This window comes from Scylla paramamosain, chromosome 27 (genome assembly GCF_035594125.1).
Source record: "Scylla paramamosain isolate STU-SP2022 chromosome 27, ASM3559412v1, whole genome shotgun sequence".
Classification (NCBI taxonomy): Eukaryota; Metazoa; Arthropoda; class Malacostraca; order Decapoda; family Portunidae; genus Scylla; species Scylla paramamosain.
The window spans coordinates 2,147,806-2,173,598 of NC_087177.1; the positions used below are offsets into that span (position 1 = coordinate 2,147,806).

At 37.6% G+C, this 25,793-nt stretch overlaps 1 protein-coding gene across 2 annotated transcripts in view; it reads left to right on the top strand.

Moving 5' to 3' along the window:
• The first annotated feature begins 1,344 nt into the window (after positions 1-1,344).
• LOC135114030 (organic cation transporter protein-like) overlaps positions 1,345-25,793 on the top strand; it is a 29,893-nt gene continuing 5,444 nt past the window's right edge. For both annotated transcript variants that reach the window (XM_064029664.1, XM_064029665.1), the window contains exons 1-9: positions 1,345-1,501; positions 5,201-5,422; positions 8,513-8,629; positions 9,807-9,915; positions 10,749-10,852; positions 11,374-11,528; positions 12,671-12,839; positions 17,974-18,070; positions 18,230-18,360. In XM_064029664.1, the coding sequence (XP_063885734.1) occupies positions 5,250-5,422; positions 8,513-8,629; positions 9,807-9,915; positions 10,749-10,852; positions 11,374-11,528; positions 12,671-12,839; positions 17,974-18,070; positions 18,230-18,360 (1,055 nt within the window). In that variant the 5' untranslated portion in view covers positions 1,345-1,501; positions 5,201-5,249. The remainder of the gene's footprint in view (positions 1,502-5,200; positions 5,423-8,512; positions 8,630-9,806; positions 9,916-10,748; positions 10,853-11,373; positions 11,529-12,670; positions 12,840-17,973; positions 18,071-18,229; positions 18,361-25,793) is intronic.

Genomic DNA, 25,793 nt, shown 5'->3' on the forward strand with positions numbered 1-25,793 from the left:
ATTAGATCCGCGCGGGCTGTAAACGGGGCGTAACAGTGATGAGGATGATGATGATGATGATAATAATAATAATAATATTATTATTATTATTATTAATGGAAAACTATTTATGTATAATTGCAGCATTAAGATTAACATATACATGTTATAATTGTTAATCAAGATTATTAAAACTTAAGGTTTAAGTTGTATAAAATGGGAATCAGTTCACAAGTTATCAGTCACGTGTTTGTGTGTGTGTGTGTGTGTGTGTGTTCCTCAAAATCATAATGTTTTATTAGTAAGATAGGTTAAGTAATGCCTTGGCGGGGGCTCTGTCTCGAAGATCCTCATTGACGAGATGAGTGGCGGTGCCCGGGAGAAGGAGCCTCACAGACAGGAGTGACCTCATGTAAAAGTTTCTGTCGTGGAAAACAGAAATGCGCGTTAGACGAGCACTAAAATTGTAAGAGGTGATGGCGTCATGGAGTCACGTCTTTCTCTCCTCCCTCATGTAAATGCAGTTCAGTTGTTGTATGGGAAATTACCTTACACTTGTTATACTTAAAAAATAAGCTCTCAGAGTCAATGTTAAAAAAAAAATGATGATAAAGGTCATTAATTCGGAATACATCTGCGTCATCTCGTGGCCTCCCTTGTGTGTGGTGAACTGGTCCTAGCTATACTGTACTATGAACGGAATTGAAAATACAGCGGTTTGTGACGGAGCCTGTGTATTAAAAGAAATCCTGATATTCTAAACGCGATTAAGGAACGCGATAGGAATCATTCCTATCGAAATATGTTAGACATTATTGGATGTGAAATTTCTCTGCTGCTTGGGGATATAAGAAGAAATGCTGAAAAAATACAAAAGATAAAAAGATGTGATTCTTGTCATCCTGGGTAAAGACAGTCTGATTCCAACTTACCGATCTCATAGGGCAGAATTTTGCAGACATTTTGTTGTGCACTTCGTACACAGTATGATCGAAAGAGTTATTATTTGAATATTCCATGGATGGCAGGCAGTAGTACTGAAAGCAACATTCATGGCAGAAAATAAATGAAACTAGGTATGTAATAGCGAAAGGGAAACGAAGGGAGGTTGACGACCGAGGAAAGATAGGGACCTAAAACTGAGAGAGAGAGAGAGAGAGAGAGAGAGAGAGAGAGAGAGAGAGAGAGAGAGAGAGAGAGAGAGAGAGAGAGAGAGAGAGAGAGAGAGAAGGGGGGGAATATGTGTGTGTGTGTGTGTGATATGTAATCACCATGGAGAGGAAGGAGCGGTGTCAAAGTGAAGGGTATCCAAGAAATGGAGCATGCGCAGAGCGCTGAGTGAGAGGGAGAAAAAGAGAGAGAGAGAGAGAGAGAGAGAGAGAGAGAGCGAGAGGAGGAAAGTTGCTTACTGTTCCTCGCCAGTGCCAAAGAAGCGTTGGTGCCGGAAGCATCTGTGATCGAGCCACAGGCAGACACACGTCAGTGAACCATATCCTCGCTTCAAGCAACTCACTGTATCCAGGTGAAAACAACTACACACTCTTGTTCTCAAGTTGCTTTTTCATTTCATTGTACTAAGTGAATGAGATGATGAATAATCACGCTCGTCAAACTATTGTTGTAAGGGCGACCTGCAGCTAGAGTTGAGAATTTAATTTTGGAACGCCAGCTACAGCGCACATTTGTAATACATGCGTGTTAATGAATTAGTGCACACAGCTTGTGTGAAAGGACATCATTATACAACAGTGGTTATTACTGGGATGTCAGTAGTATCTGGTAGATGGTTTCAGGCTATGAAGGAGTATTTGGCATGGTTGTCTTTAAATATTGATTGTGTGGGCTGGTTGGTGCTGGGACAGACGGAGTGACTAGACTGCGTCACCCTGTGGCCTCCTTTGCGTGTGATGAACGAGCACCTAATTGTACAGTGCACGGGACAAAAAAATACGGCGGTTTGAGAAGGAGCCTGTGTATTAGAAGAAATCCTGATATTCTAAACGTGATTAAAAAATACTTCAGGAACTATTCCTATCGAAATATGATGGACATTATTGGATGTGAAATATATTTCTCTGTTGCTCTTGGATGTGAAAGAAATGCTGACACAAAAAGTTACTTTCGTCATAATGAGTAAAGAAAGACTCTATAGGGCAGAATGTTGCAGACAGTCAACTGTGCACTTCGTGTACAGCATGACTGAAAGAGCTATTAGTTTAGTACTCATATTTTATTGATGGCAGGCATACATTCTACAGATCTGACAATTAAATTGCAAGTTGTTTTATTTAAAAGATTTTGACAGTTCACTTGCCACAGCCGCTCGTTCTTTTCTCTGAGCTGCGAGGTGTAGGCGGGACAGCAAACCAATGAGCGGCAGTGGTAAATAAACTGTCAAGATATTAAAACAGCTTGTAATCCGCCATCAGATCACTTTGCTATTGTATGTATGTACAGTCCCCTCCACTTCCACGTTCATCACTTGTACTGATTGGGATCTGTCTCGGGTACGAGTCAAATCAGGCGGAGCGGTTCACAGCAGGCGATCCACAAAGTGTCAAAACTTGAACGTGGAAGTGGAGCGGTCTGCACAAAGACAAAAGTCGTGTCAAGGATTTGTCCGAATATGAAATGTAACTCGTGAAACATCACGAAAATCCGAATGTAGTTACATGCTAGTAGTTGGCAAGCCTAAAGTCTTGAGCTAATGTTCAGATAAAGGTCAAAGCTTCATATCTGCCACTAATGAGATAATTGCTAAAACAAACCAACGGAATACTTGTTTCTTGTTCCAATAAAAGACTGCTTTACTTGTAAGCTTACTTCTCCAGTTCATATTCTGTGATTTAGATATCCCTAGTGCTGTGTATCATTGGGAAGCCTTACAAATTCATCTAATATATCCATCCAACAACATGTGCGGTTCAGTTATTGGTTCAAAGAGATGAGTGGTTTGAAAAACCTGAGAACGCCACACTCGCGAGGATACGAACTATTATAGCGCATGAGGTGTGGCGAGTATCGAAGCCCGCATTGTATTGCTGCCAAATGTTCCTTTGACGTACGAGAGAGAGAGCCATAAGGTTAGCCCTCTACCAGATGCTTTAAATAGAATTCATGACACGACTTTTTCAGTGACTGTGCATTCCTCCTCCTTTTGTATATTTTCTTCACACGAGTGTAGATCAATAAATGTAACCTGATGATTTTGTTTATTCTTCAGGTATGGAGAAAAAAAGTTTGTACCAAAAGAGAGCATTCCGGCACATTTCAAAGAGAAAAAGTTAACGTAATGTTGACAGCTCTCTCTCTCTCTCTCTCTCTCTCTCTCTCTCTCTCTCTCTCTCTCTCTCTCTCTCTCTCTCTCTCTCTCTCTTATTGATGACATTATCACAGTCACTATCATCAGCATCCTGTAAGTTTTCTCGCAGATCCAAGGCTTTCCTTCCTTCCCTCCTCTTTCTTCTCACATGTGTCGGATTTTAGGACAACACAGCAAAAAGTCTGATCTCATTATTTTCTTTACCTGGTAGTCTTTCCGTTACCATCATTAAGTTTCCAATCTTTTTCTGTATTTATTAATTAGGTATGTTCTTTTACTTCCATCACCATTATCATTTGGCAACATGTTCCATAATGTGCTCAGATAAAACACATGAGAAATTCACACAGGGCACATCGCTGCAGTACTCCGCAACGCACGAGGCATGTTCTCGATGTGTTGCGCGTCTGCACTGAAACAGATACCCCTAACTATAATTTGGAGCATGTCATTAATAAAAATGAATAAATAGATTAATAAAATAAAAGATAAAAGTTTCTTTCCCTTTGCGCGCGCGAGCACACACACACACAGAACCTTCAATTTCTGTCAAACATTCCATAAAAATTGGTTCACGTAACATGCCAAGGTGATCGTTGTTGCCCATCACTTTCATAATCCTTTAGTTATTACAAGTACTCAAGACCTTACAAAAAATATGATATACTCAAGATGACAAGTTCCTCTCCACAGTCCTCCTTCTTGAAGTTTGTCAACCCTTTACGTAATAATATCCCCCTCAACTATGGCGCTAAAGGAATGACCCAATCTTTAATTTTCTAGGGTACAGAAGACGGGAACCTTGTAAGAATCTAATACCACGACTTTGTGTGTGTAATTATAACCATGACACCAAACGTGGGTGAAAAAGAGGTGAGGGAGTGCATCATAAGGCCATGGTACGCTAGAAGTACTATTCAAGTTAACTGATTCACTTAGTGATAACGAAGACTGACCTGAAGGGGAGTAGGGCGATGTCATCTTTTTATTTCAGCCACGAGTATTTGAGGTGAAAGATCTGGCTTTTCTACTGAGTGTGAAAAGTGTTTCGTGAAGAATATCACATACTTTTAGAAATGAAAGATTGAGTCATTCAAAGTCAGACATATTCTTTTAGCGCCATAGGTTAAGAGTCATTATAATTGAGTTGGTGAGGGATTGACAAGATTCGGGAAGGAAGACTGTGGTGGTGGGCGCTGTCGTCTTGAGGGTATATTTTTGTAAGCTCTTGAATATTTGTAATATCTAAAGAATTAGGAACGTGATGAGCAACAGTGATCAGATGAACATGTTACGTGAACCCCTTGCCCATGCAATGTTAGACGGAAGTTGAAGGGTGTGTGTGTGTGTGTGTGTGTGTGTGTGTGTGTGTGTGTGTGTGTGTGTGTGTGTTGTGTGTGCGCAAAGGGAAAGGAATTTTTATACAGTCATTTATCTGTTTTAAAATTAATGACATGCTCAAATTTAGTTGTAATTATATGTTACAGTGCGACCGCATAGCATATCTAGAACAACCCTGCATTAACTATATTTGTGCAATTATACAGCTGACACTAATTTGTGGCATGTCAAGCAATAAAAACTTTCCCTCATACTTACACACACACACACACACACACACACACACACACACACACACACACATACTTACATATGAGAACAGATTAGAGAAGTTTTGTTGGTCTGTAACCAGAGTATAAATTGATCTATATTGTATTACACTAATAGTAATGGTAAATGCCATGGCTTTAAAAGCATTTTGTCCATAGAATATTTCTGCCTTAGAATAGCTTCATCTTTCATTTTTGTGAATATATGAATTTCCTCAGGAGACGCCCTGTACATATACTATATACCTGCAAGATTTTATCAACTTACATTAGTCTTACTATTATACAGGCAAAGACTGCATTTCTGCACGAGGAGAAAAGTGAAGACACCGAGATTGATGACTAATCGAGACAAAGACGTGAGACAAAATGGGATGGATAAGTTCTTGGAAATCATCGGAGGTTTTGGAAAGTACCAGAAGAGGACGTTCCTCCTCCTTTCCCTCCCGACGGTGGTGGTATCCATGCAGAAATTGGCGTGGGTGTTCCTTGCGCCCAAGGTGGATCACAGGTAGAGTCGTCATTATTAGTAGTATCATTGTTTTTTATTATTGTTATTATTATTATTATTATTATTATTATTATTATTATTATTATTATTATTATTATTATTATTATTATTATCAATATTATCATCATCATCACCGTCATTAGTATTATTGTATTATCACCATAATCATCATCATCACCATCATCATCACCATCGTCATCATCATCATCATCATTATCATCATGAGAATCCGTGAAAAAGCTTCTAGGGAAAATCATGTTATTGGTAAAGACCTAAGCGCTCCCCCCCTCCTCCCCAGTGAGCAACCATAGATATGAAAATCAACACAAAAATAAACAAAACAAAATAGCAAGTAGAATAATGCTTAGTTGGTTAATAAGAGGATGTTGACTTTTGCTTTAAGTTTATTAGTGACAACTTCATAAACAGTTTCGTGAGGACGTGCATTCCACACTTTAGTCAGATTGGGAATAAACGTACGAGAAAAGTGATAGATTGAGCCATGAAGATGGTGCCCATTACTGTTGTCAACATTGGAAACACAATCACTGCATCACCTATTCGATGATGGTGAAACTGTAACTTGAGACTTAGTAGTAAAAGCCTTTGTCAAAAGAACCACCTAAAACCTTTAAGTGGGGCTGAGCAGCCGACTTCCTCCTCACACCTGACTTATCCTCACTTACTGGTACCTAAGGTCATCGCGGTCACCACCAAGAAACGTGTGAAGCCCCACATCCTTACTCTTATCATCCTTGGTTCTTTCTCTCATCCCTATTGTGTCCACCCCTCTAATGCAGGAATTAGCCAGTATTTTCAGTTATTCATCCCTTTCTCTGATAAACTCTGGAACTCCCTGCCTGCTTCTGTATTTCCTTCTCCTTATTACTTGAACTCTTTCAAGAGGGAGATTTCAAGACACCAGTCTTTCAATTTTCAATGATTCTCTTGACATCTCTTTTAGGACTGGCACCTCAGTGGTTTTTTTTTTTTTTTTTTTGTGACCCTCTTACGTAAAAAAGAAAATACGGCATTTGCTGTTTCCATCATTATCATCATTAGCACTACCTCTGTTATCATTACTATGGAAAGTTCGCAGTTCTTTAGTATATTTCACATTGTATCCACAGGACTTTACTATTAATTAATGGAAGTTTTATTAGGCATTATAACTTTTCTTAAACAATATTTTTTTGGTAATAAGAACTTGAAATACGTAGTTCACTATCGGTCGGGGAAAGTTTTTAAAAATTCTATTAAAAGACTATCCTTTTCCACAAGGACACTGTGTGAATGATGCATGTATGACTGAGCAGTGCTTTGTCTGGACCACCCAGTGTGGGATTGCATATATAGGTCGCGTTCTTGGTGGCCTAAAATAGCGTAAAATAGCGTAACTAGTTATGCTCCTAAGCCCTCGAAGGACAGCCAAGAACACGCCGACATTACTGCCAGACCTACAATTGCTTAGATCAGCACATGGCACCAGTGAAGGCACTTGCATATAAGGGTTATAACAAGAGTGGCGTAAGCAAAATTCTTAGGATCAGCAACCAAGACAGAACAAGAAATAACGGATTCAAGCTTGAAAAATTTAGGTTTAAGAAAGAGATAGGAAGAAATTGGTTCTCAAATAGAGTGGTAGACGAGTGGAACGGACTCAATAATCAAGTTGTTACTGCATAGACATTAGGGAGCTTTAAGAGAAGATTAAACGGGTTTATGGATGAGGATGATAGGTGGAAATGGGTAGGTATATTTCACACAGGGACTGCCACGTGTAAGCCTGGTGGCCTCTTGCAGCCTCCCTTATTTCTTATGTTATGTTCTTACCACTCAGAATAATTTCAGGAGAGCTAATTTCTTTAATGAAGTAGAACAGCCTACTTCTCATAGGATATACGTTTCTCACAAATGCCATTTTAAGGTTTTACATTACGCATTCAATATATATATATATATATATATATATATATATATATATATATATATATATATATATATATATATATATATATATATATATATATATATATATATATATATATATATATATACAAGGCATATCATGAACTGAATTTTTCTCACAATGGTAAAAGGAGCGGAACACTTGATTTCTTCCAAAAAGTTATGCATCTGATTAAAAAGTTAAGACCTTGAAACCCCTTAAGCCAGACCTTGAAACCCCTTAAGCTGTGCAGAAGATTTGTGGGCTAATTATCTGATGCCTAATTAGACACCATTTAATAAGTGTGATAAGTGTGTGTGTGTGTGTGTGTGTGTGTGTGTGTGTGTGTGTGTGTGTGTGTGTGTGTGTGTGTGTGTGTGTGTGTGTGTGACGTCTCCACCATTTTTTATTATTATAATAATCAAGCATCACCAAATGCGACGGCAGCTGCCCCGCCTTCCAGCAGACTGCTGTGTGTGTGTGTGTGTGTGTGTGTGTGTGTGTGTGTGTGTTCCCCACACGAGTGCTAAGTGAGCAGCGGCTAAAACCGTCCATTGCCGTGTCAGGGCCCGGCTGAATCTCGTCATAAAAGTATAAGATAGCGCAATATAGCACTGTGGAACAAAAGCAGCTGCTATCTTGTAATAATTGGTGATGTGTAGTGATTTTATACTAAAATCCTTAACACATCGGCATCTACATCCACATCTATGAGGATGTCATAATTTGATATATGCATCCGTATCCGCTGATTGGGAGAAAATGATATCCGCATCCGCAAAATATGTACATATAACATCTGCATATACATCCGCATCCGCGGAACTCTGAACTCTATGACATCCGACATATCTCTAACACAGGATCACTCAGGTCACCGGAATACAGACCATGATGGTAAACACCATATAGCTTGGAGCTCAGTTTTTCTTATTGTTTTTACTATTTTTAGAACTCTTATGAAGATGTCATTCCTGTAATTCCCGAAACGTTACCAAAAAATAAATTCAGAATCTTGCCAATACCGAGCCTTTACACCTTCCTGTTCAATTATCCTTAGCTCGCTTTAATATGCAGTGGCAGCATTTTCCTTATAGATGACCTCAAATACCTTCACCATATATTACTCTACCCACTGTCAGGTGCCGCATGTGGTGGGAGGAGGAGAACGCCACCTACCCGATGGATGACGAACTAAAGAAGCTGTCCTACCCGTGGGATGACCAGAAGAAAGCCTATGATCAGTGCCATTATTACAGGTAACATGCTACTAGCTACTTGTATTATGTCTATTCGTGTGTGTGTAATGTAAAATATATATATATATATATATATATATATATATATATATATATATATATATATATATATATATATATATATATATATATATATATATATATATATATATATATTATTTTTTGGCTATGGAATTCAAAGGTAATTTATCTTCAGAATTTTAATCAATACCATTTATGTAAAGCTGATCTGCAGATGCTCAATCTTTGAACAAACCTCTAACGATTTCACACTTTTTTTCAACATTTTCAAACGTTATATTCAAGTCTCTGAAAATCTTTGCGCCTTGTTATATAGTGGCAAAACTTACAAAACTTCAAACTCGTATCTTTTCATATAATCAATTTTCATATAATCATACGTTACATTTTACAGTCTAATATGTCAAAATAACACGAAACATCCTACTCACAACATTTTTTTCTTTTTAACACGTCATCAAGAGCTGCTTACGGACTACATTACGAGCCTGAAGCTTTCTTTACTTACGAATAAGACGAAGACCTCGCCCATCTCGCTCTCAGTCTCTCTCTGGCTTGAAACTTCTGAGATCTCCCACTCTGTGTATGTCTACTTCTTATAATCCTATTTTTCAGGATATTATTTTGACGTTTATTTTTCAACATGCACATATGTTACAACTTCTCTAGCATTTTCTAGAGACCAGCAGTGGTGTGGCAAATCGCACCCTCGCCAGAACTCTGACTGTTGTATTTTAATTTGTCCAACTCGTAGCTTACTCTTTGGAAACAGTCATGTTACTTGCGGTTTTACGCGGATTGCATTCATTTTCATTCAGATGTCTCTGGTGACTTTGATTTTTTTTCTTTTTTTTCTTTTTCTAGTTGCTTCTTGGAATTATGCGGTATCATGCTCTTCAATGTGTGATGCAGGCTTTAGGCTACTAAACATTCTTTTATTAGTCGTCGTATTACGAAGTGGAGCAAACCTCTGACCGCAGCGCAGCGCACCACATCTGGAGGCTTGTTTGAACATTCCTTCACCTTGGAAATAATCCACTTCATGATTGTTTTATTTCATTGACAGTTAAGATTTATAAATAACCAGTGATTTGGACAGAAATGACCCTTTCATTAATTCATTTTTTTAATGGAATTGTTTGTCTTTTCATTACAGTAATGTCACGATGGAGCCCGCGGAGCGAGCCAACAACAGCGAAATGCTATCATGCGGCATGAACCAAGTGTACGACACCTCGCAGTTCAGGACGAGTGCTGTGATTGACGTGAGTGTTAAAAAAGAAAATGTTCCTTCTTAGCACAGCCCCTTCATGGGGCACCTGTGAGATGACTTGACTACTATGGTATTACGAGTACCAAAAGGTTACCAGTGGTACAGTCATGCTGTCAAGCAAGTAACGTCTATTTTGATTAAATGCTGGCAAGTGGAGGCCACGGAATGTTTTTAAGTCACTCGGATGGTGTACGTATTAGATATGACGAATGAACCTTTCCCACCGATGCTTCGAACTAAGAAGCATGTGGATTAAACCGGCGTCATACGTTAGGCACAACACGCTATGACAAAGATATATTGTATATCTATAACTGTTAAATAATGTAATTTTTCCATATATCCTACAGGCCCAAGTCAGACTCTTTGTGTAAGAAAAAAGAAAGAAAAAAAAGAGAGGATAAAGGTGTTGGAGAAAAGCATAACAGAGGGATATTGATTCTCAAGTAGAATGGTGGATGAGTGGAGAGATTAAGGAGCTTTAAAAAAAGATTAGACAAATTTGTGGATGGGAACGATAGGTGGAAATAGGCAGGTATGTTTCGTACAGGGACTGCCACGTGTAGGCCTGATGGCTTCTTGCAGCATCCCTTATTTTCTTATGTTCCTAAGTTCTGAATTAAAGAAGAGTAAATCGTGGGAGTAGGTGCTATTGTCTGAGGAGTGGGTGCAGGTGGTGAAAGACGCGTCATGTTATTGCTGAGAGAGGAAGTGAGAGAGAAGAAAACTGATAACATGATAATGAATAAATAAAAGATCTGTGTGTGTGTGTGTGTGTGTGTGTGTGTGTGTGTGTGTGTAGCATTTTATTTTTGTTTCCCTCAGTACGGGCTGGTGTGTGACAGGGCGTGGCTCCGAGCGACAGTACAGAGCACTTACATGATTGGCATGCTGCTGGGCTCCTACATACTGGGTGACATCTCAGACAGGTGAGCCGTGGAATTTTCAATTTCTTTCCACTCTTCTACTCTGCTTGCTTGTAATAATTTTCTGCCTTTCTCTGAATAAGATGACATACTGGATTATGAAGCAGAACAAAACTAAAGATATCTTGACTTGAATTAAATTAAAAAGATGGGCATGGGATAGACACGCCGTTGGTTGAACAAATAATGGAATGATGACTCGGGTAATGCAGTGGGGTACAGAAGAAGGCAGGGGTGACACTGAGCTGCACGAAAGGGTGAGATAGGAGGAACTTTTTATGATGTGGTGACCTGGAAGGAACAGACAGCCGGCAGAGCTGAGTGGAGTGAGTTGGGGAACTGACCGATATTATTAGTGATCGACACTGGACTAACTCCAGCAGCAACGACAATAACCACAACAGCAGCAGTAATAGTGATTGTGGTCTGTGTTGTTGTCATTAAAAAATATATGTTACAGCAAAAATATTATCTGACTGATACCTACCTTTATGTGTGTGTGTGTGTGTGTGTGTGTGTCGCAGAGTTGGCCGGAAGCCAGTTTTCCTGATCTCCCTGTTGGTGATGGTGGTTGTGGGCATCGGACAAGTAGTCATTCCTCACTATGCCGCGCTCATTGTCCTCCGTCTGCTGCTTGGTGCCTCGCTACAGGGGATCTTCCTCGTTGCTTACGTCATGTGTGAGTTGAACCTAAACAACATGAAGGAGAAAGGGAAGAATGTTTGATGTCTCCAGTGCACATTTGTTTTCACTTATCATAAACACTGAAATCTCTCTCTCTCTCTCTCTCTCTCTCTCTCTCTCTCTCTCTCTCTCTCTCTCTCTCTCTCTCTCTCTCTCTCTCTCTCTCTCTCTCTCTCTCTCTCTCAGCCTATAAATATATGTTTATTATTATTAAGTTATAATAACTAGTTTTATCATTATTATTATCATCATCATCATCATCATCATATACTCTGCTGCTCTTATCAGTGACTGTCATATCTTACATTATCAGTTTCTTCTCCTTAACCATTGCATTGTCTTTTTAAAGTTGACTGATAAGTCCCTTATCAAAACAGGTTCGTCTTTGTCAGACAAGAGACCTGAGGAAAAATTGCAAGATAATGTTATCTTTATTTCTTTTACTTTTGTGTTCGTGATTCGTACCGCATTGATTCCACAAGTGTACTATTCTCCATCAGCGACAGGTACTATTTTTTGTTTTCTGCATGATGTTAGTACTAAGACTTATCTCACTGGCTAGGGGAGAGTTGAGCCACATCACACCTCTCTGGCTCACGGCTCTAGGCTGGATTAGCAAACTACAGCAAGGCCCCAGCTCATTCGCTTACGTCCCTTACCTATGCATTTCTTCTAAATGATCAGGAGTTACAGCATAAAACGTAAAAAGAAGAAGAAACCCAGATTGTCTCCGCCTATAGAGATGTCAAAAATCCGAAAAACAGTTTGGCACGTCTGTTAACTTTCATCCCAAAAGTTGTATTGAGTATGGATGCGCTCTTCTCCTTCCTCCCTCACTTTATTAAAAGTCATATGCTCAAACTTATCATAAACAAACATCCGCAGATAATCCATCCTTTCCCCCTCTCTCACTCGAAAACACCGTCTCTCTCTCTCTCTCTCTCTCTCTCTCTCTCTCTCTCTCTCTCTCTCTCTCTCTCTCTCTCTCTCTCTCTCTCTCTCTCTCTCTCTCTCTCTCTCTCTCAAGCAAGGGCTCTAAATATTTTATTGCACAACTAGCTAGTATCACAGATGAAGGAGGAGGAGGAGGAGAAGGTGTCACACAATGTGGTGTAATGGTAATGTTGTCACCCACAGCAATGGAGATGGTGGGGAAGAGAAGCCGCACGGTGGTAGGAGTGGTTGCACATGGTTTCTACTCCGTTGGTTTCTTTATCGCCGCCCTGATGGCCTGGCTCATCACTTCCTGGCACTGGCTTCAAGTGGCCATGACCTTGCCAGCCCTTCTCTTCATCCCCTACTACTGGTAAGATACTGCTGCTACTGCTGCTACTGTTGTTGTTCTTCATGCTGATGATACTGCTTCTATTATTTCTTTTTATGTAAGAGGAGCATTGGACAAGTGGAACAAAAAATTACGAAAAAAAAGGCCCATTAGAATGCTAGTCCCAAAAGTAAGATATTAAAATATTATAACAATTATTATATTAATTAATATATATTATTATATATTTTCTGTGGATTCTGTGCGTTCTGTGGCTTCCCTGCGTGAGCTGTTTACTTACTGAAGGGTTGGACGTCAACGAAAAGACATGGTAAAGTGCAAAGTCGTATCATCAGCGTAGGAGGGAACAGGACAAGAAGTTTGACTTAGTAGATCACTGATGAATAATAGGAAGAGAGTGGGTGACAGGACAGAACCATGAGGAACGCCACTGTTTACAGACTTTGGAGGACAGTGACCGTCTACCACAGCACCAACAGTTTCCATGCCTACTGTCTCCTCCTCTACTGCTGTTACTCCTACTGTTCTGCTAATACTACTCGTAATAATACCAATAGTGCTGCTAGAGGTGGTGTTGGTGGTGGTGGTGGTCGTGGTGGTGGAGCTGCTGCTGCTACTCTCACTACTGATATTACTGTGGATTTCAACTGGTACTGCTGCTGCTGCTCCTACTACTACTACTACTACTACTGTTTTTCTTCTTCTTCTAATAATGGTGCTGTTATTACTCACAGTATCCTACTACTACTGTTGTTGTTATGCTACTACTACTACTACTACTACTACTACTACTACTACTACAAGCTGCGAACGTTACTGATCAAGCTCAATAGCAATTTATGAGCTTGCTACAAGTAAAGTTGTAAATTATTACAGCAAAATTGATAATCCTGTTTATGTATATTATACCAAATTATGTATAATTATAATCTTCCCTGAACACTTGAGCATTTACCGGAGTGTGGCAGTAACTCAAAAGGCGTATCTGTTTCCCAGGTTTGAGAATGTTAGGAGATTGATTTGCTAACTTATATTTTACTTTATTTTATTATTCTGTTTTCTTTTTTTTTTATTCATTTTATCATTATTTTCTTTATTTATTTCTTATCTTAAAGGGTTTTATCAAGTTCCTGTTTTCCTTCGTCGCTCGGGATGTCGTCAGTCTTGTTGATGTTTAAAAATGTGTACAGTACATAGATTATTTTCATCTATTACTGCAAAGGTTGGAGACCGAGCACCCACCGTCTTGTTACTCCAGTACCAGTTCTCTAAACTCGCCAAGAGACCACAAGGAGTAAAAAAAAAAATGGGGGTAGGGTCGGGGGTGGTGGTGGCAGGGGAGACGAAGGGCACAGCAAAAATCTCCCCGATGCAGAAGGTCCAGCTCTCCCTCGGTAACAACTGTAGTAGATGAACTCAGTACTAGGGAGGACGTACACGTCCGACACACAGCAGGGATGAAGGGGAAGAAAGGATGAAAGGAACTTGTATTATTCATCCTATAGTGAATTCTATATGCCTGTCTGAAAATTAGCTGGAAATTAGTTGTCGTGGTGTCCGAGGAGTGTAAGTGTGTGTGTGTGTGTGTGTGTGTGTCGGGCGCCGAGTTGAAGGATGGCTAAGGGTGGGGTCAAGGAGCCCTCCTTCACGAGGGAGGTTTCAAGACTACCGCTTCGGACCTTATTCGGGGAACGACATCTCAGTGGGCTTCTTTTTTTTTTTTTTTTTTTTTTTTTTTTTTGCCCTTGGCCGGTGTCCCTCCTACATAAAGAAAAAAAAAAAAAGTAACGTGAAGCGAACTAAGTAGCTGGGAAAAGTAAGGTGTGTTCTTCTCTTGTCACAATCCTCCTCTTATAAACTGAGCTGGCAGTGTAGTGCAGAGGGAACAATGAAGGGTTTGGGGGGAAGAGGCGTGGCTTTATCCCCCTGCCGTGAGGATAACGTTGGGGTAACCATCGCCGGCAGGTGCAGTGTGGAATGGATGACGTGATGGCGTGACGAGCATCAATCGAAACCGACGTGCCCTTACTTTTTTTATTTCTTTATTATTATTTTTTTTTTTTTGAGGACAGATAATGTTTTTTTTAAAGATCGTGGATAACATATATTATTACATTAATCCATGAGCGTCAAACTCTTTGTCCACGAGCCAACTATGGCCCGCAGAATGATCTTAAGTGACCCGCAAGGTGACAAGTGATTTATCAACTTGATACTACAGATTCAGTTGAAGAAACCACTAAATTGTTAAAGCGAAACATTTTATCAACATTTACCTGTTATTTTTATGACGCCTGCCAAGCTACACAATTCCCCAGCCTTTTATCTCTCAACAGTACAAAAATCCCTACCCTTTTGTTCCCACAAGAGTACAAAAGTATCAGAAAAATACAAAAAGAACGAATTTAATTGCCTCCATTTTCTTCTAGCTTCATTTTCTTCTTTTTTTTTTTTTCCATTTAATGAATGTTCCGGATGGCTGTGTGATGTGGTTTGATGTGCTTTTGTGTGGTATGACTGTGTGATATGGGTTTGGTGTAGGCATGATGTGGCTTTTGCATCCATGGTGTAACTGGGTGTTGGGTGTGGCGTGCTGTGGAAGGTGAAATGTGGGTTATGAAGTGGCAAGGTGTGATGTTGTTCGAGGAGTGACTGGGTGTGGTGTGGTTTCGCGTGGTGTGACTGTGATATTGGTTGTTGTGTGGCTGGTAGTGCTGGTGTGTCGTATGAGGTAATTGGGTGGCGAGCGAGGATGAGATAACGAGGTGTGCGGCTGGGTGTGATGGGGCTTTGTGAGACGTGGCCGAATTCTATGTAATAATTAGTGTTGTGTTTATTAGGCAATACCAATGTGATATGTGTATAAAATGAAACTAAATAATATATTCTTGTAAACCAGGAACACCTGTAGAATAAGTGGTAAACTTCACTTTTCGTAGTATGCAATTGGAAAATCATGGATTGCCTTCGAGACATCACCACCTGGATAACTGGACCCCGAAATTATTTGAGTTTAACACTCATGCATTAGTCGATCAAAGTTGATTTGCATCATCTCGTAATATATATATATATATATATATATATATATATATATATATATATATATATATATATATATATATATATATATATATATATATATATATATATATATATATATATATATATATATATATATATAATTTTTTTTTTCTTTTTTGCGGGCGGGGAGGGGATGGAAAGAATCATATCATATTTTACCAAAAATAAATAAATAGATAATGTAGTGAGCCCTATACATACTCACATTATTCACAATAACTGAGCCACTCCTGACTGATATAGACCACTTTAGATAGAAGTACACTCCATTAAACCCCGCCGAACCTCCTTGGCCTGCCCACGGTACAGATATATCAATCTATACAGATATATCTGTTATTTTATACATACGAGCGTATCAGCGATGCTTTACGCTTAATATTTTTACTCAAGGTGGCGTCCACTGACTGTCCTACTTCTACCCTTCCCGAAACACTGCATTATTCGTGAGGAAACAAGTAAAAAGACAGACGCTCCGATCTCTTGGCCAAGGAGGCTGAATTCCATGGCTTTGGCTGTCCTAGCATGACTGTTAGCGTTAGGTGGCTATTTGCGCCACTCATTTTTCGTATGATGGCGCAGCCAATCAATAGCACATATGGTCTGCTCATTCCATGTGGAAGGCGACAGCGATGACGTCACTTGGAGGCTAGTTCAATTCTCCGCCTTCAGAAAAGGTATGGTAGGAGGTTAAAATTAGTTAATACAGAATCGGAGGGCATTATGGAATTCTCTCTCTCTTTCTCTCTCATATATATATATATATATATATATATATATATATATATATATATATATATATATATATATATATATATATATATATATATATATATATATATATATATATATATATATATATATATATATATATATATATATATATATATATATATATTATATAATGTGTGTGTGTGTGTGTGTTGTGACCTGTGTTCGAGCCCTGGCATCACATCTACGTAGAGCAAACATGTCCATCAGCAATGTGTGTGTGTGTGTGTGTGTGTGTGTGTCACACACGTTATATTTGTAATGATTGACATGTAAGGGAAGACCACTCACGTAGATTACAAGATAACAGCGTATTCTAACTCCTCCGTATTTGTTCACCATGTCCGTAAGATGCTATGTTTAATCGTGCGCCAGTTATTTATAGTTCACACCGTTGCCACATTCTCGCCAAGCCCTTGCCTCTCCCTTCTTGGGGTAGGAGGAAAGGTATGCGAACTTAACAAAGGAACTTATCAAGAGTAAGGAGAGCTGGGTTTATCCACCAGACGGGCTAGTGTGGCGGGGGTGGGTGGTTTAAGTTATCAGTGACTAGGATAAGCAACAGGAGATGGCGCTTGAGAGAGTGAAAGGCGCCAGCAGCAACATAACGAGCGTATGCAGAGGAGATAACTGTATGTGTGTGTGTGTGTGTGTGTGTATATATATATATATATATATATATATATATATATATATATATATATATATATATATATATATATATATATATATATATATATATACACACACACATACACACACACACGTCTAATATTAATTCATTATTATTATTATATACTTTAATCATTATTATTATTATTATTATTATTATTATTATTATTATTATTATTATTATTATTATTATATTGTTAGTCCAGTGAGCATATAGTTTCCTGTGTGTATATATTGGTTTTCAGGATGCTTTTATGTAGGTGTTTTGATCATGGGCAGTTATGGCTGTCATGTGCATTTTATTTGTGTTTTGGACCAGTATTGCCCATGCTAGGTTTTAAGTAATACTGCAGGGATTATTATAATGCACCTTATTTTCCAATATGATTGATTATTCTTTATTTGCAAATATTATGCAAGATTTTCTGAGGACATAACCCAAGTACTACCTATAAATGTAGGTTTATAGAGAAACCCAAGGAATATATTAGGGAAAATTTGTTCAAGGATGAGTTTTTGCCATCCCTTGCTTTTGGGGTGCATATTTAATAAGAGACTTGATATAGAGTAAAGAGTCTTTCATAACTTTGATCCATTTTGGTGATTACCTTCTCCTGTCTGACACAAGGATAATCCCAGAGTCTGCTCGATGGCTCATCACAAAGAGACGACCTGAGGAAGCCAAGGTCATCATGGAGAGGATAGCCAAGGTCAACAACAAGCAGGTGAGATTATTCATAACAGAAAAGAGGAGTAATGTCAATTTGGAACATGAATTATAATTATGTACTGTATATAAATGATGTCTGTTAAAGCTATAATGATTATAGAAACCCTTGGCATTATACCTCAGAATATTACAGAGCCAATTAACCTTGTAACAGGTAGGAGAGAGTGAGTTGGAGGAAGCGGTAAACTGCCCCAGTAATGAGGAAAAGGAAGTCAAAGGGACTTTCCTGGATCTCTTCCGCTTCCCCAGGTTGCGCCTCAGGACTCTCAACATTTTCTTCAACTGGTCAGCTCCCAGTTTACTCTTAAATTTTCTTCTTAAACCTAATGGGAGTTATCAACTTCAATTGCTACAGTTTGTTCATTCCTTGTTTGCAATATGAGTCTAAAGTGCTTTGTAACATTATTGCTGATTGTATAACTTTTACATTCTTTTAGAGAGACGTAGGTTAAGAGGGGACCTGATAGAAGCAAAATTCTTAGGATCAGCAACCAGGACAGAACAAGAAATAATAGGTTCAAGCTTGAAAAATTTAGGTTTAAGAAAGAGAAAGGAAGAAATTGGTTCTCAAATAGAGTGGTAGATGAATGGAATGGACACAGTTATCAAGTTGTTAGTGCTAAGACATTAGGGAGCTTTAAGAGAAGATTAGACGGATTTATGGATGGTGATGATAGGTGGAAATAGGTAAGTATATTTCATACAGGGACTGCCACGTGTAGGCCTGGTGGATTCTTGCAGCTTCCCTTATTTCTTATGTTCATATGTTTTTATAATAGCTTTGAGTAGCTGTTTCCTGCTTAGCTTAAAAATTGGCCTGAATACTTTACAAATTTTATTTATAAAATTTGTAAAGTATTCAGTTGTTGTTGTGTGGAGGGTGGGGTGCCATTGCCTGAACTGTGATGACTCTCATCCACATGACTCAGCTGACCAAGTACCATAGTGGTAATAACAGGCGTGGGGTACATGAAACATGTTCATTATGCAAAAAACAAAGGGACACAGTACAGGACACTAGTTACAGGCACAAAACAACACTCATTTCCATCTCAGTTAGTGCACTTCATGCATGTACACGTCCTTCCTGAGCTGTGACTCACACACAATCTCTCAAAGCCAAACCTAATTTTGCACCCAGGGGGGTGGTGACACATACACACACACACAGCCATATGCACCATTATATGACTCATAGTTAAATTACAATGCACATGTACATTATATCACTCTTGTAACAGTGTGATACAAAATTTTGTCCAGAATGCACTGGTATACAGAGATTTCAGATGAAACAGAAAAGAAGGTAAGGTCAGTCTTTTCTCACAGGATACTTGCATTGGATAACAGTCATTCTGTGTTGTAAGGAGAAACAGTTACACATATATTTTGTGACGAAAAGTTTCCCTTCTTCCATCCTTCCTGCATCATCTAAAACATGAATGTACAATCACATTCAGGGGGAAATCTTGTTATATACACTATGATTCTTATTTGCAGTAACTTGTAAATTTTATAAGAGAATCATAGAAATACAAGGTACAAACATTTTATATTGATCAATATTAATTAATTAGGTAATTAGAAATAAAAAGTTTGCATGTAAAAGGCATGGAGAAACAATGGCTCCTCTCCCATGAAGCTCTTCTATCCTCACAAAACAAGAAACAAAGTTTTGTGAATACAGTATTCATATTGATTCACAAGCACTTTGTCTCTCAGTTGTTTTACATTCTAAGCCTATCCTCACGTCTTTTTTTCTGCCTTCTTTGGTTTACTGAATGAAAAGTGCATCTTACTTCAGAGTACATACTTTTAACCTGCACAACTCAGTCATTATCTTACTTATTCTCAGAGACAAATAAATAAAGTCTATTCACTTTGCTTCTTTTATGCTCTCAATGTTAAGTCTATTTTTTTACCATTTGCTCATCCTTCTTGCCATGATCTTTTTAACATGATTCAGCCTCTGACAAAAGCATTACTACATGTGGCTAGGCATGCAAAGTGGTACTTTGACTTACGAGTGCCCTAACAAGTTTTTCAAGATACAAGCTGTCACTCGAACAATTTTTTGCTTCGAGGTGCGAACCAAAATCTGAGATATGAGTGAGCTTCAGCTATGCCGACGCTAGTTGGCACAGTAAGCACCACAGCATCTGCCCAGCATTTCTCATCTCACTCATTCACTTCACGTGTTTTTATACATTTGTTATTTATAAATACATTTTCTTACAGTAAACCGTTGATATAACAAACACACATGTGGAGAGAGAGAGAGAGAGAGAGAGAGAATTGTGGCTCTGTGACAACCAATTAATGACGACAATAGCTGATGATTCGACACTCTTCTCTCTCTCTCTCTCTCTCTCTCTCTCTCTCTCTCTCTCTCTCTCTCTCTCTCTCTCTCTCTCTCTCTCTCTCTCTCTCTCTCTCTCTCTCTCTCTCTCTCTCTCTCTCACACAAACACACACACACACACACACACACACACACACACACACACACACACACACACACACACACACACACAGAGAGAGAGAGAGCAATACATCATTGGCCATTGTCAAGGTCACTCACTGGCTGTCACAGAGCCACAGTTCATCTCTCAAACACGCAGTTGACTGTGTGTCAGACAACTCTCCCACATTTTAAGACCTAGGATGTTCATAAAATAAAGCAAGCATTCAATGATTTTGAAATATGCCGTAATTTGTGAAGTTTCATAAAATAAAATGAGTATTCTTAAAGAGGTCATTATACCAGAAATTTGGTAAACAGAGGTTCATTATATCAACAGTTTACTGTACTTAAAATCATGTAACAAAAAAATTGGGGTGTTTTTTGGGGGGGCTGGAATGAAATAATGGGATTTCAATTAATTTCAATAGGGAAAATTGATTTGACATACAAACAAATTGAGTTATGAGCTCTAGCTCTGTCACAGAAAGAATTAAACTCTTAAGTTAAGGTACCACTGTATTTGTACTAGTTATCATTGCTTTTTTTGTGCTTAGTTTTGCTCCAAAGATTCTATATTTCATGTCTTCTCGCTATATCATGAACCTCTCATTTTTCTGAATATTGACAGTCAGAGCAAGGTAATTCATATGGAGCAGTTCTCAGAACATGCATCTTAACTACTGAGCTCCATTTTTTGTACTAAGTACTCAACTCTCACCATCATAAGCAACCCACCAGAAGCTTTTTTATGTCAAGAAATAAAAAATTTAACTACTTTTCTTCATAGGAAACTATTCTTGAAGATGGCTAACTGTAAACATTATATCAATAATTTTTCCAGTATCCACCTTTTCCCTTACCATATTGTTGATTATTTTACTATTATTGCCATAGTCAAATGCACCTCCCTTTTTCTATGTACACATTTATGATTACACTTGTAAGACTGGTTTTATGTCAAGTAGAAGTTACATAAGATAGTAAATTAGGTGCCAGTAATCATCGGAATATCATTACATTTTCTCTGCATTTTTAAATTTATGAAAAAAAGGCAATCAAACTTGGAAATTATCATCATGCCCAAGATGCAAGGTGGCTGCTCCTCCACTGTGATGTCACTACCCATATGTGCTGATGGCAGGATTTCTGTAATATTCAGGTGTTATTTTCAGTGCTACATATGCAAGACCAATATGCTAGTTCTCTTAATGATGAAGTATACTATGTCTGTGCTTTCATTAGAGTAATTTGTAGCTTTAGAGACTTGTTATGACAGCAGACTTTGTGACAACCAGGTTACAAGACACTTCAGTAGCAAAAATGCTATATTTGTAAGCCATAATGAAGTAATTTATGAACAGAACCAGTGCAAGTATTACCAAACTGACTTCAGGGTACATATATCCCTGTGATTAAGCCATAATATGCAGGAAAAAGATGCCACAAAGATGGAAGTAATTCAAAGTTTCCTTATAAGCACAACTAATTTTTGATGACTAGATCTCTGCAGGTTAGAGTAATTATCTGTGAAAAGGACACATCTTACAGAGCAGGCTACATACATACATACAACTATGTGATGTATGAGTTGCTTTTTGCATCTGTTTAAAAGATTTTATTTAGGTTTAGTAGTAAAGTAAATCATGTCAAATTAACAAGAAATCATGTACAACACTTTTCCTGTTATAGTCTGCATTGTAGCAGGCAGCAGTCACCAGATCTGGATAGTGATGTCACTGCTGCTCCACACACAAATTACTATCTGTTTACACTTTACAACTTTTAGGGGTTCTATCTCAGCAGACTTACTTCAGTTTGTCAGATTAATCACATCATAAGATAATTTAGTACATGAAAAAGATGATTGCATTTTTTACTTGAGAAAAAAAACTGATATGCAATCAGTCTTTTGTCAGAAATTGTAAACTCTTATGATTCCTGTTTTGCATAGCTGGGCAAGACGACAAGAAAAAATTATCACAATAACTGATAAATCAATAACAATAACCTTATTGGCGATAACTGATAATCAATAACTGGCGATAAATTTATTGCCCAATAATTAATAAATTCCAGAATTCCAACACTACTGATAATGATATTGATGTTTTAGATTTAAAAAAATTGATAAATCCAAATCTTTATTTTTATCTTAGAAAACTTAGAGAAATCTTCAAAAACTTAAAATTCAATGTTTATCCTGTCTCTTCATTAATGAGATGTACTGTTTTCAGTAAAATAGCTACACTTGATTTTGAAAAATTTAAATTTCAACATGCTCATGTTCCAGAAAATTAAAAATATTGATTATTGTTAGTTTGAAACCCAAAATATTGTTGATATCGATGAATCGATAATGCAGGAAGAATAATTATCAGATAAATGATGCTGTAATTTGATATCATTAACACGATAAAATGCCCATCTATGCTGTTTTGCTGTTTTGGCTACCATTCCTGCCTTTACATTCCAGAAGGCTTTTGGCCTCCCAGCAGTTCGTCCTGAGCTATCAGCAGCCATATAATTCTTCATAATGTTTACAGTTTTCTTCATTTTGCAGCCTTCTATCAGCCGAGGAATGCCATGAGCTGAAGCTTTTGTGTCCAAGCTGTTTCTGTCCAAGTGAAACTCCTTGCTTAGTAAGCAAATACAATGTGCTATTCAGACATTCATAGTGTCATTGCCGTCATCCAGCCAGCTCTTTCCCATTATCATTTTTATTGGCTTGTTTATCAATTTTATCTTCATTAATATTTTAGATCTGTCTTGCCATTCAGAAAAGTTTCTGTCTATCCTCTGGGTGTTTTATTATGCTTGTTTATAATTAATTACTGTGTGACTTTCTTTATTCCGTATGATTCCTTAGCCATGAAAAGTTGAATCTGCATATATTTCCCCTCTGGTGCCAATTTATGAATGTTGAACCAATGAATGTTGAGAGCTGTGGTATATATATATATATATATATATATATATATATATATATATATATATATATATATATATATATATATATATATATATATATATATATATATATATATATATATATATATATCACAGCTAAACAATGCCTCAAAATGCATATGTGCATAGAATATTTTTTATTTAGAATAACTTGTACTTTCACCTCTGCCAATATCCACAGAAACTTGTATTACACCCCATATATATATATATATATATATATATATATATATATATATATATATATATATATATATATATATATATATATATATATATATATATATATGGTGTAATACAAGTTTCTGTGGATAATGACAGAGGTGAAAGTACAGATCATTCTAAGCTGAAATGTTCTATACACATGTGCATTTTGAGGTGTTTTTTAGCTGTGGTACGAAATTCAAGTTGTAGATTGGTGACAGATACAGCAGCTGGGGCAGGTAACCATGGCAGTGAAACACCATGTCCACACACTCCACATTACTTTAAGTTACATTCTGAATGTATTCATTGTCACTGTTTCAGAGGAAAACTGTGTGTAGCTGACAAGCAATCAGCTGATTTGCTGCTAGACTTGCTCCTTCCCTCTCCCTGCCCAGGCTGGTAGTGCATGGTGCCATGAAGCCTATTATTTAATTTGTTACTTATTACATCCATACTATCACTGTGTAATGTTTATTGATAATCATTGTTAGTTCATTGTTGTCACTTGTTTTATCATGGTATACTGTAAACTTCCAAAACTTAGAAATCATGACTGAATAATTCACAATTTCACCAACAGACATCCAGGTTTACATATCCCGCCATGAATACCTGAACAGCCTGTCCATTGTATCTGTTGCCAAGCCACACTTGAATTTCATACCACAGCTAAACAATGCCTCAAAATGCACATGTGCATAGAGCCTTTTCCACTTACAATAGCCTGTACTTTCACTTCTGGCAATATTTGCAGAAATTCATATTACACCCTGTATATAGATAGATAGATAGATAGATAGAGATATGTATGCTGTATTAGATGACGTATTAGATGCACTCCCATTTTAATTGGGCATATTTAAGAAAAGTTTTTTTGTGTATTTGAACATGTAATGATTAAGGTAAGCTGGCAGTATCTACAATAACATAACTTGTACATAGAATATTACTAAAGTGCCTTAGGTATAGTGGAAAATGTTATGTATAAGATAAGCAAGCTAATAATACAGCTGAAGAAAAAGTAAGCAGGGGCAAGAGTGAAATTATCCTACATGATTACAGTAATGAAACAATGCAAAAGAAACCCAAAAAAATTTCACTATAGCAGATGATAAAAACATTACAAAAAAATACCTTTTCTATAGTAGAAAATTATTTCTGTATATAAAAAAAGCAATCCAGGACAAAATAATGTTAGCTTAAAGAAGATCTCATTTTTGTATAGATGAAGTAATTTTTTATCCTTTTTTAATGCCACACACATGTGCACACACACACACACACACACACACACACACACACACACACATATTTGGATTCAGAAAAGGGAGATCCTGTGTAACAAATCTACTGAGCTTCTATATGAGAGTAATAGATGGAGTGCAAGAAAGGGACAGATGGGTTGATGTGGTATATCTGGATCTCAAAAAAGCATTCAGTAAAGTTCCTTGCAAAAGTCTTATGTGGAAGCTAGAGAATGGAGGAGGACTAAAGGGAGCAACATTGAGATAGATGGAGGAATATTTGCAAGGAAGGGGAATGAAAACAGTAATCAGAGACACTACTTAAAGTTGGCGCAAAATGAGAAGTGGGGTACTGCAAGGATCTGTGTTGGCACCTATTATGTTTCAAATATATGTAAATGATATGACAGAGAATCTAAATAGTTCTATAAACCTGTTTGCTGATGATGCAAAAATAATGAAAATAATACTGGATGAAAATGACTGCAAGGTGTTACAAAAGGATATTGACAAGATACATGCATGTTGCCAAAGATGGAAACTAGAATTTAACACCAAAAATGACACATGTTGGAAATAGAAAAAGTTAAAAAGAGACCTTTGTGGAATTAGAAAATGGGAGGAGAAATAATAATGAAAAGTAATGAAGAGAAAGATTTGGGAGTAATGATTCAGGACGCACTATCACCTGAAAAACACAAACGGGATATTCAGCTTTAAATAAAGCTTGTTAACAAACATTAATGTGGCACTTAACTATTTAGATAAAGAAATGATGAAGAAAATTATAACAAGCATGAATATGCAGCAGTGGTTTGGGCTTCACATAGTAAAAAA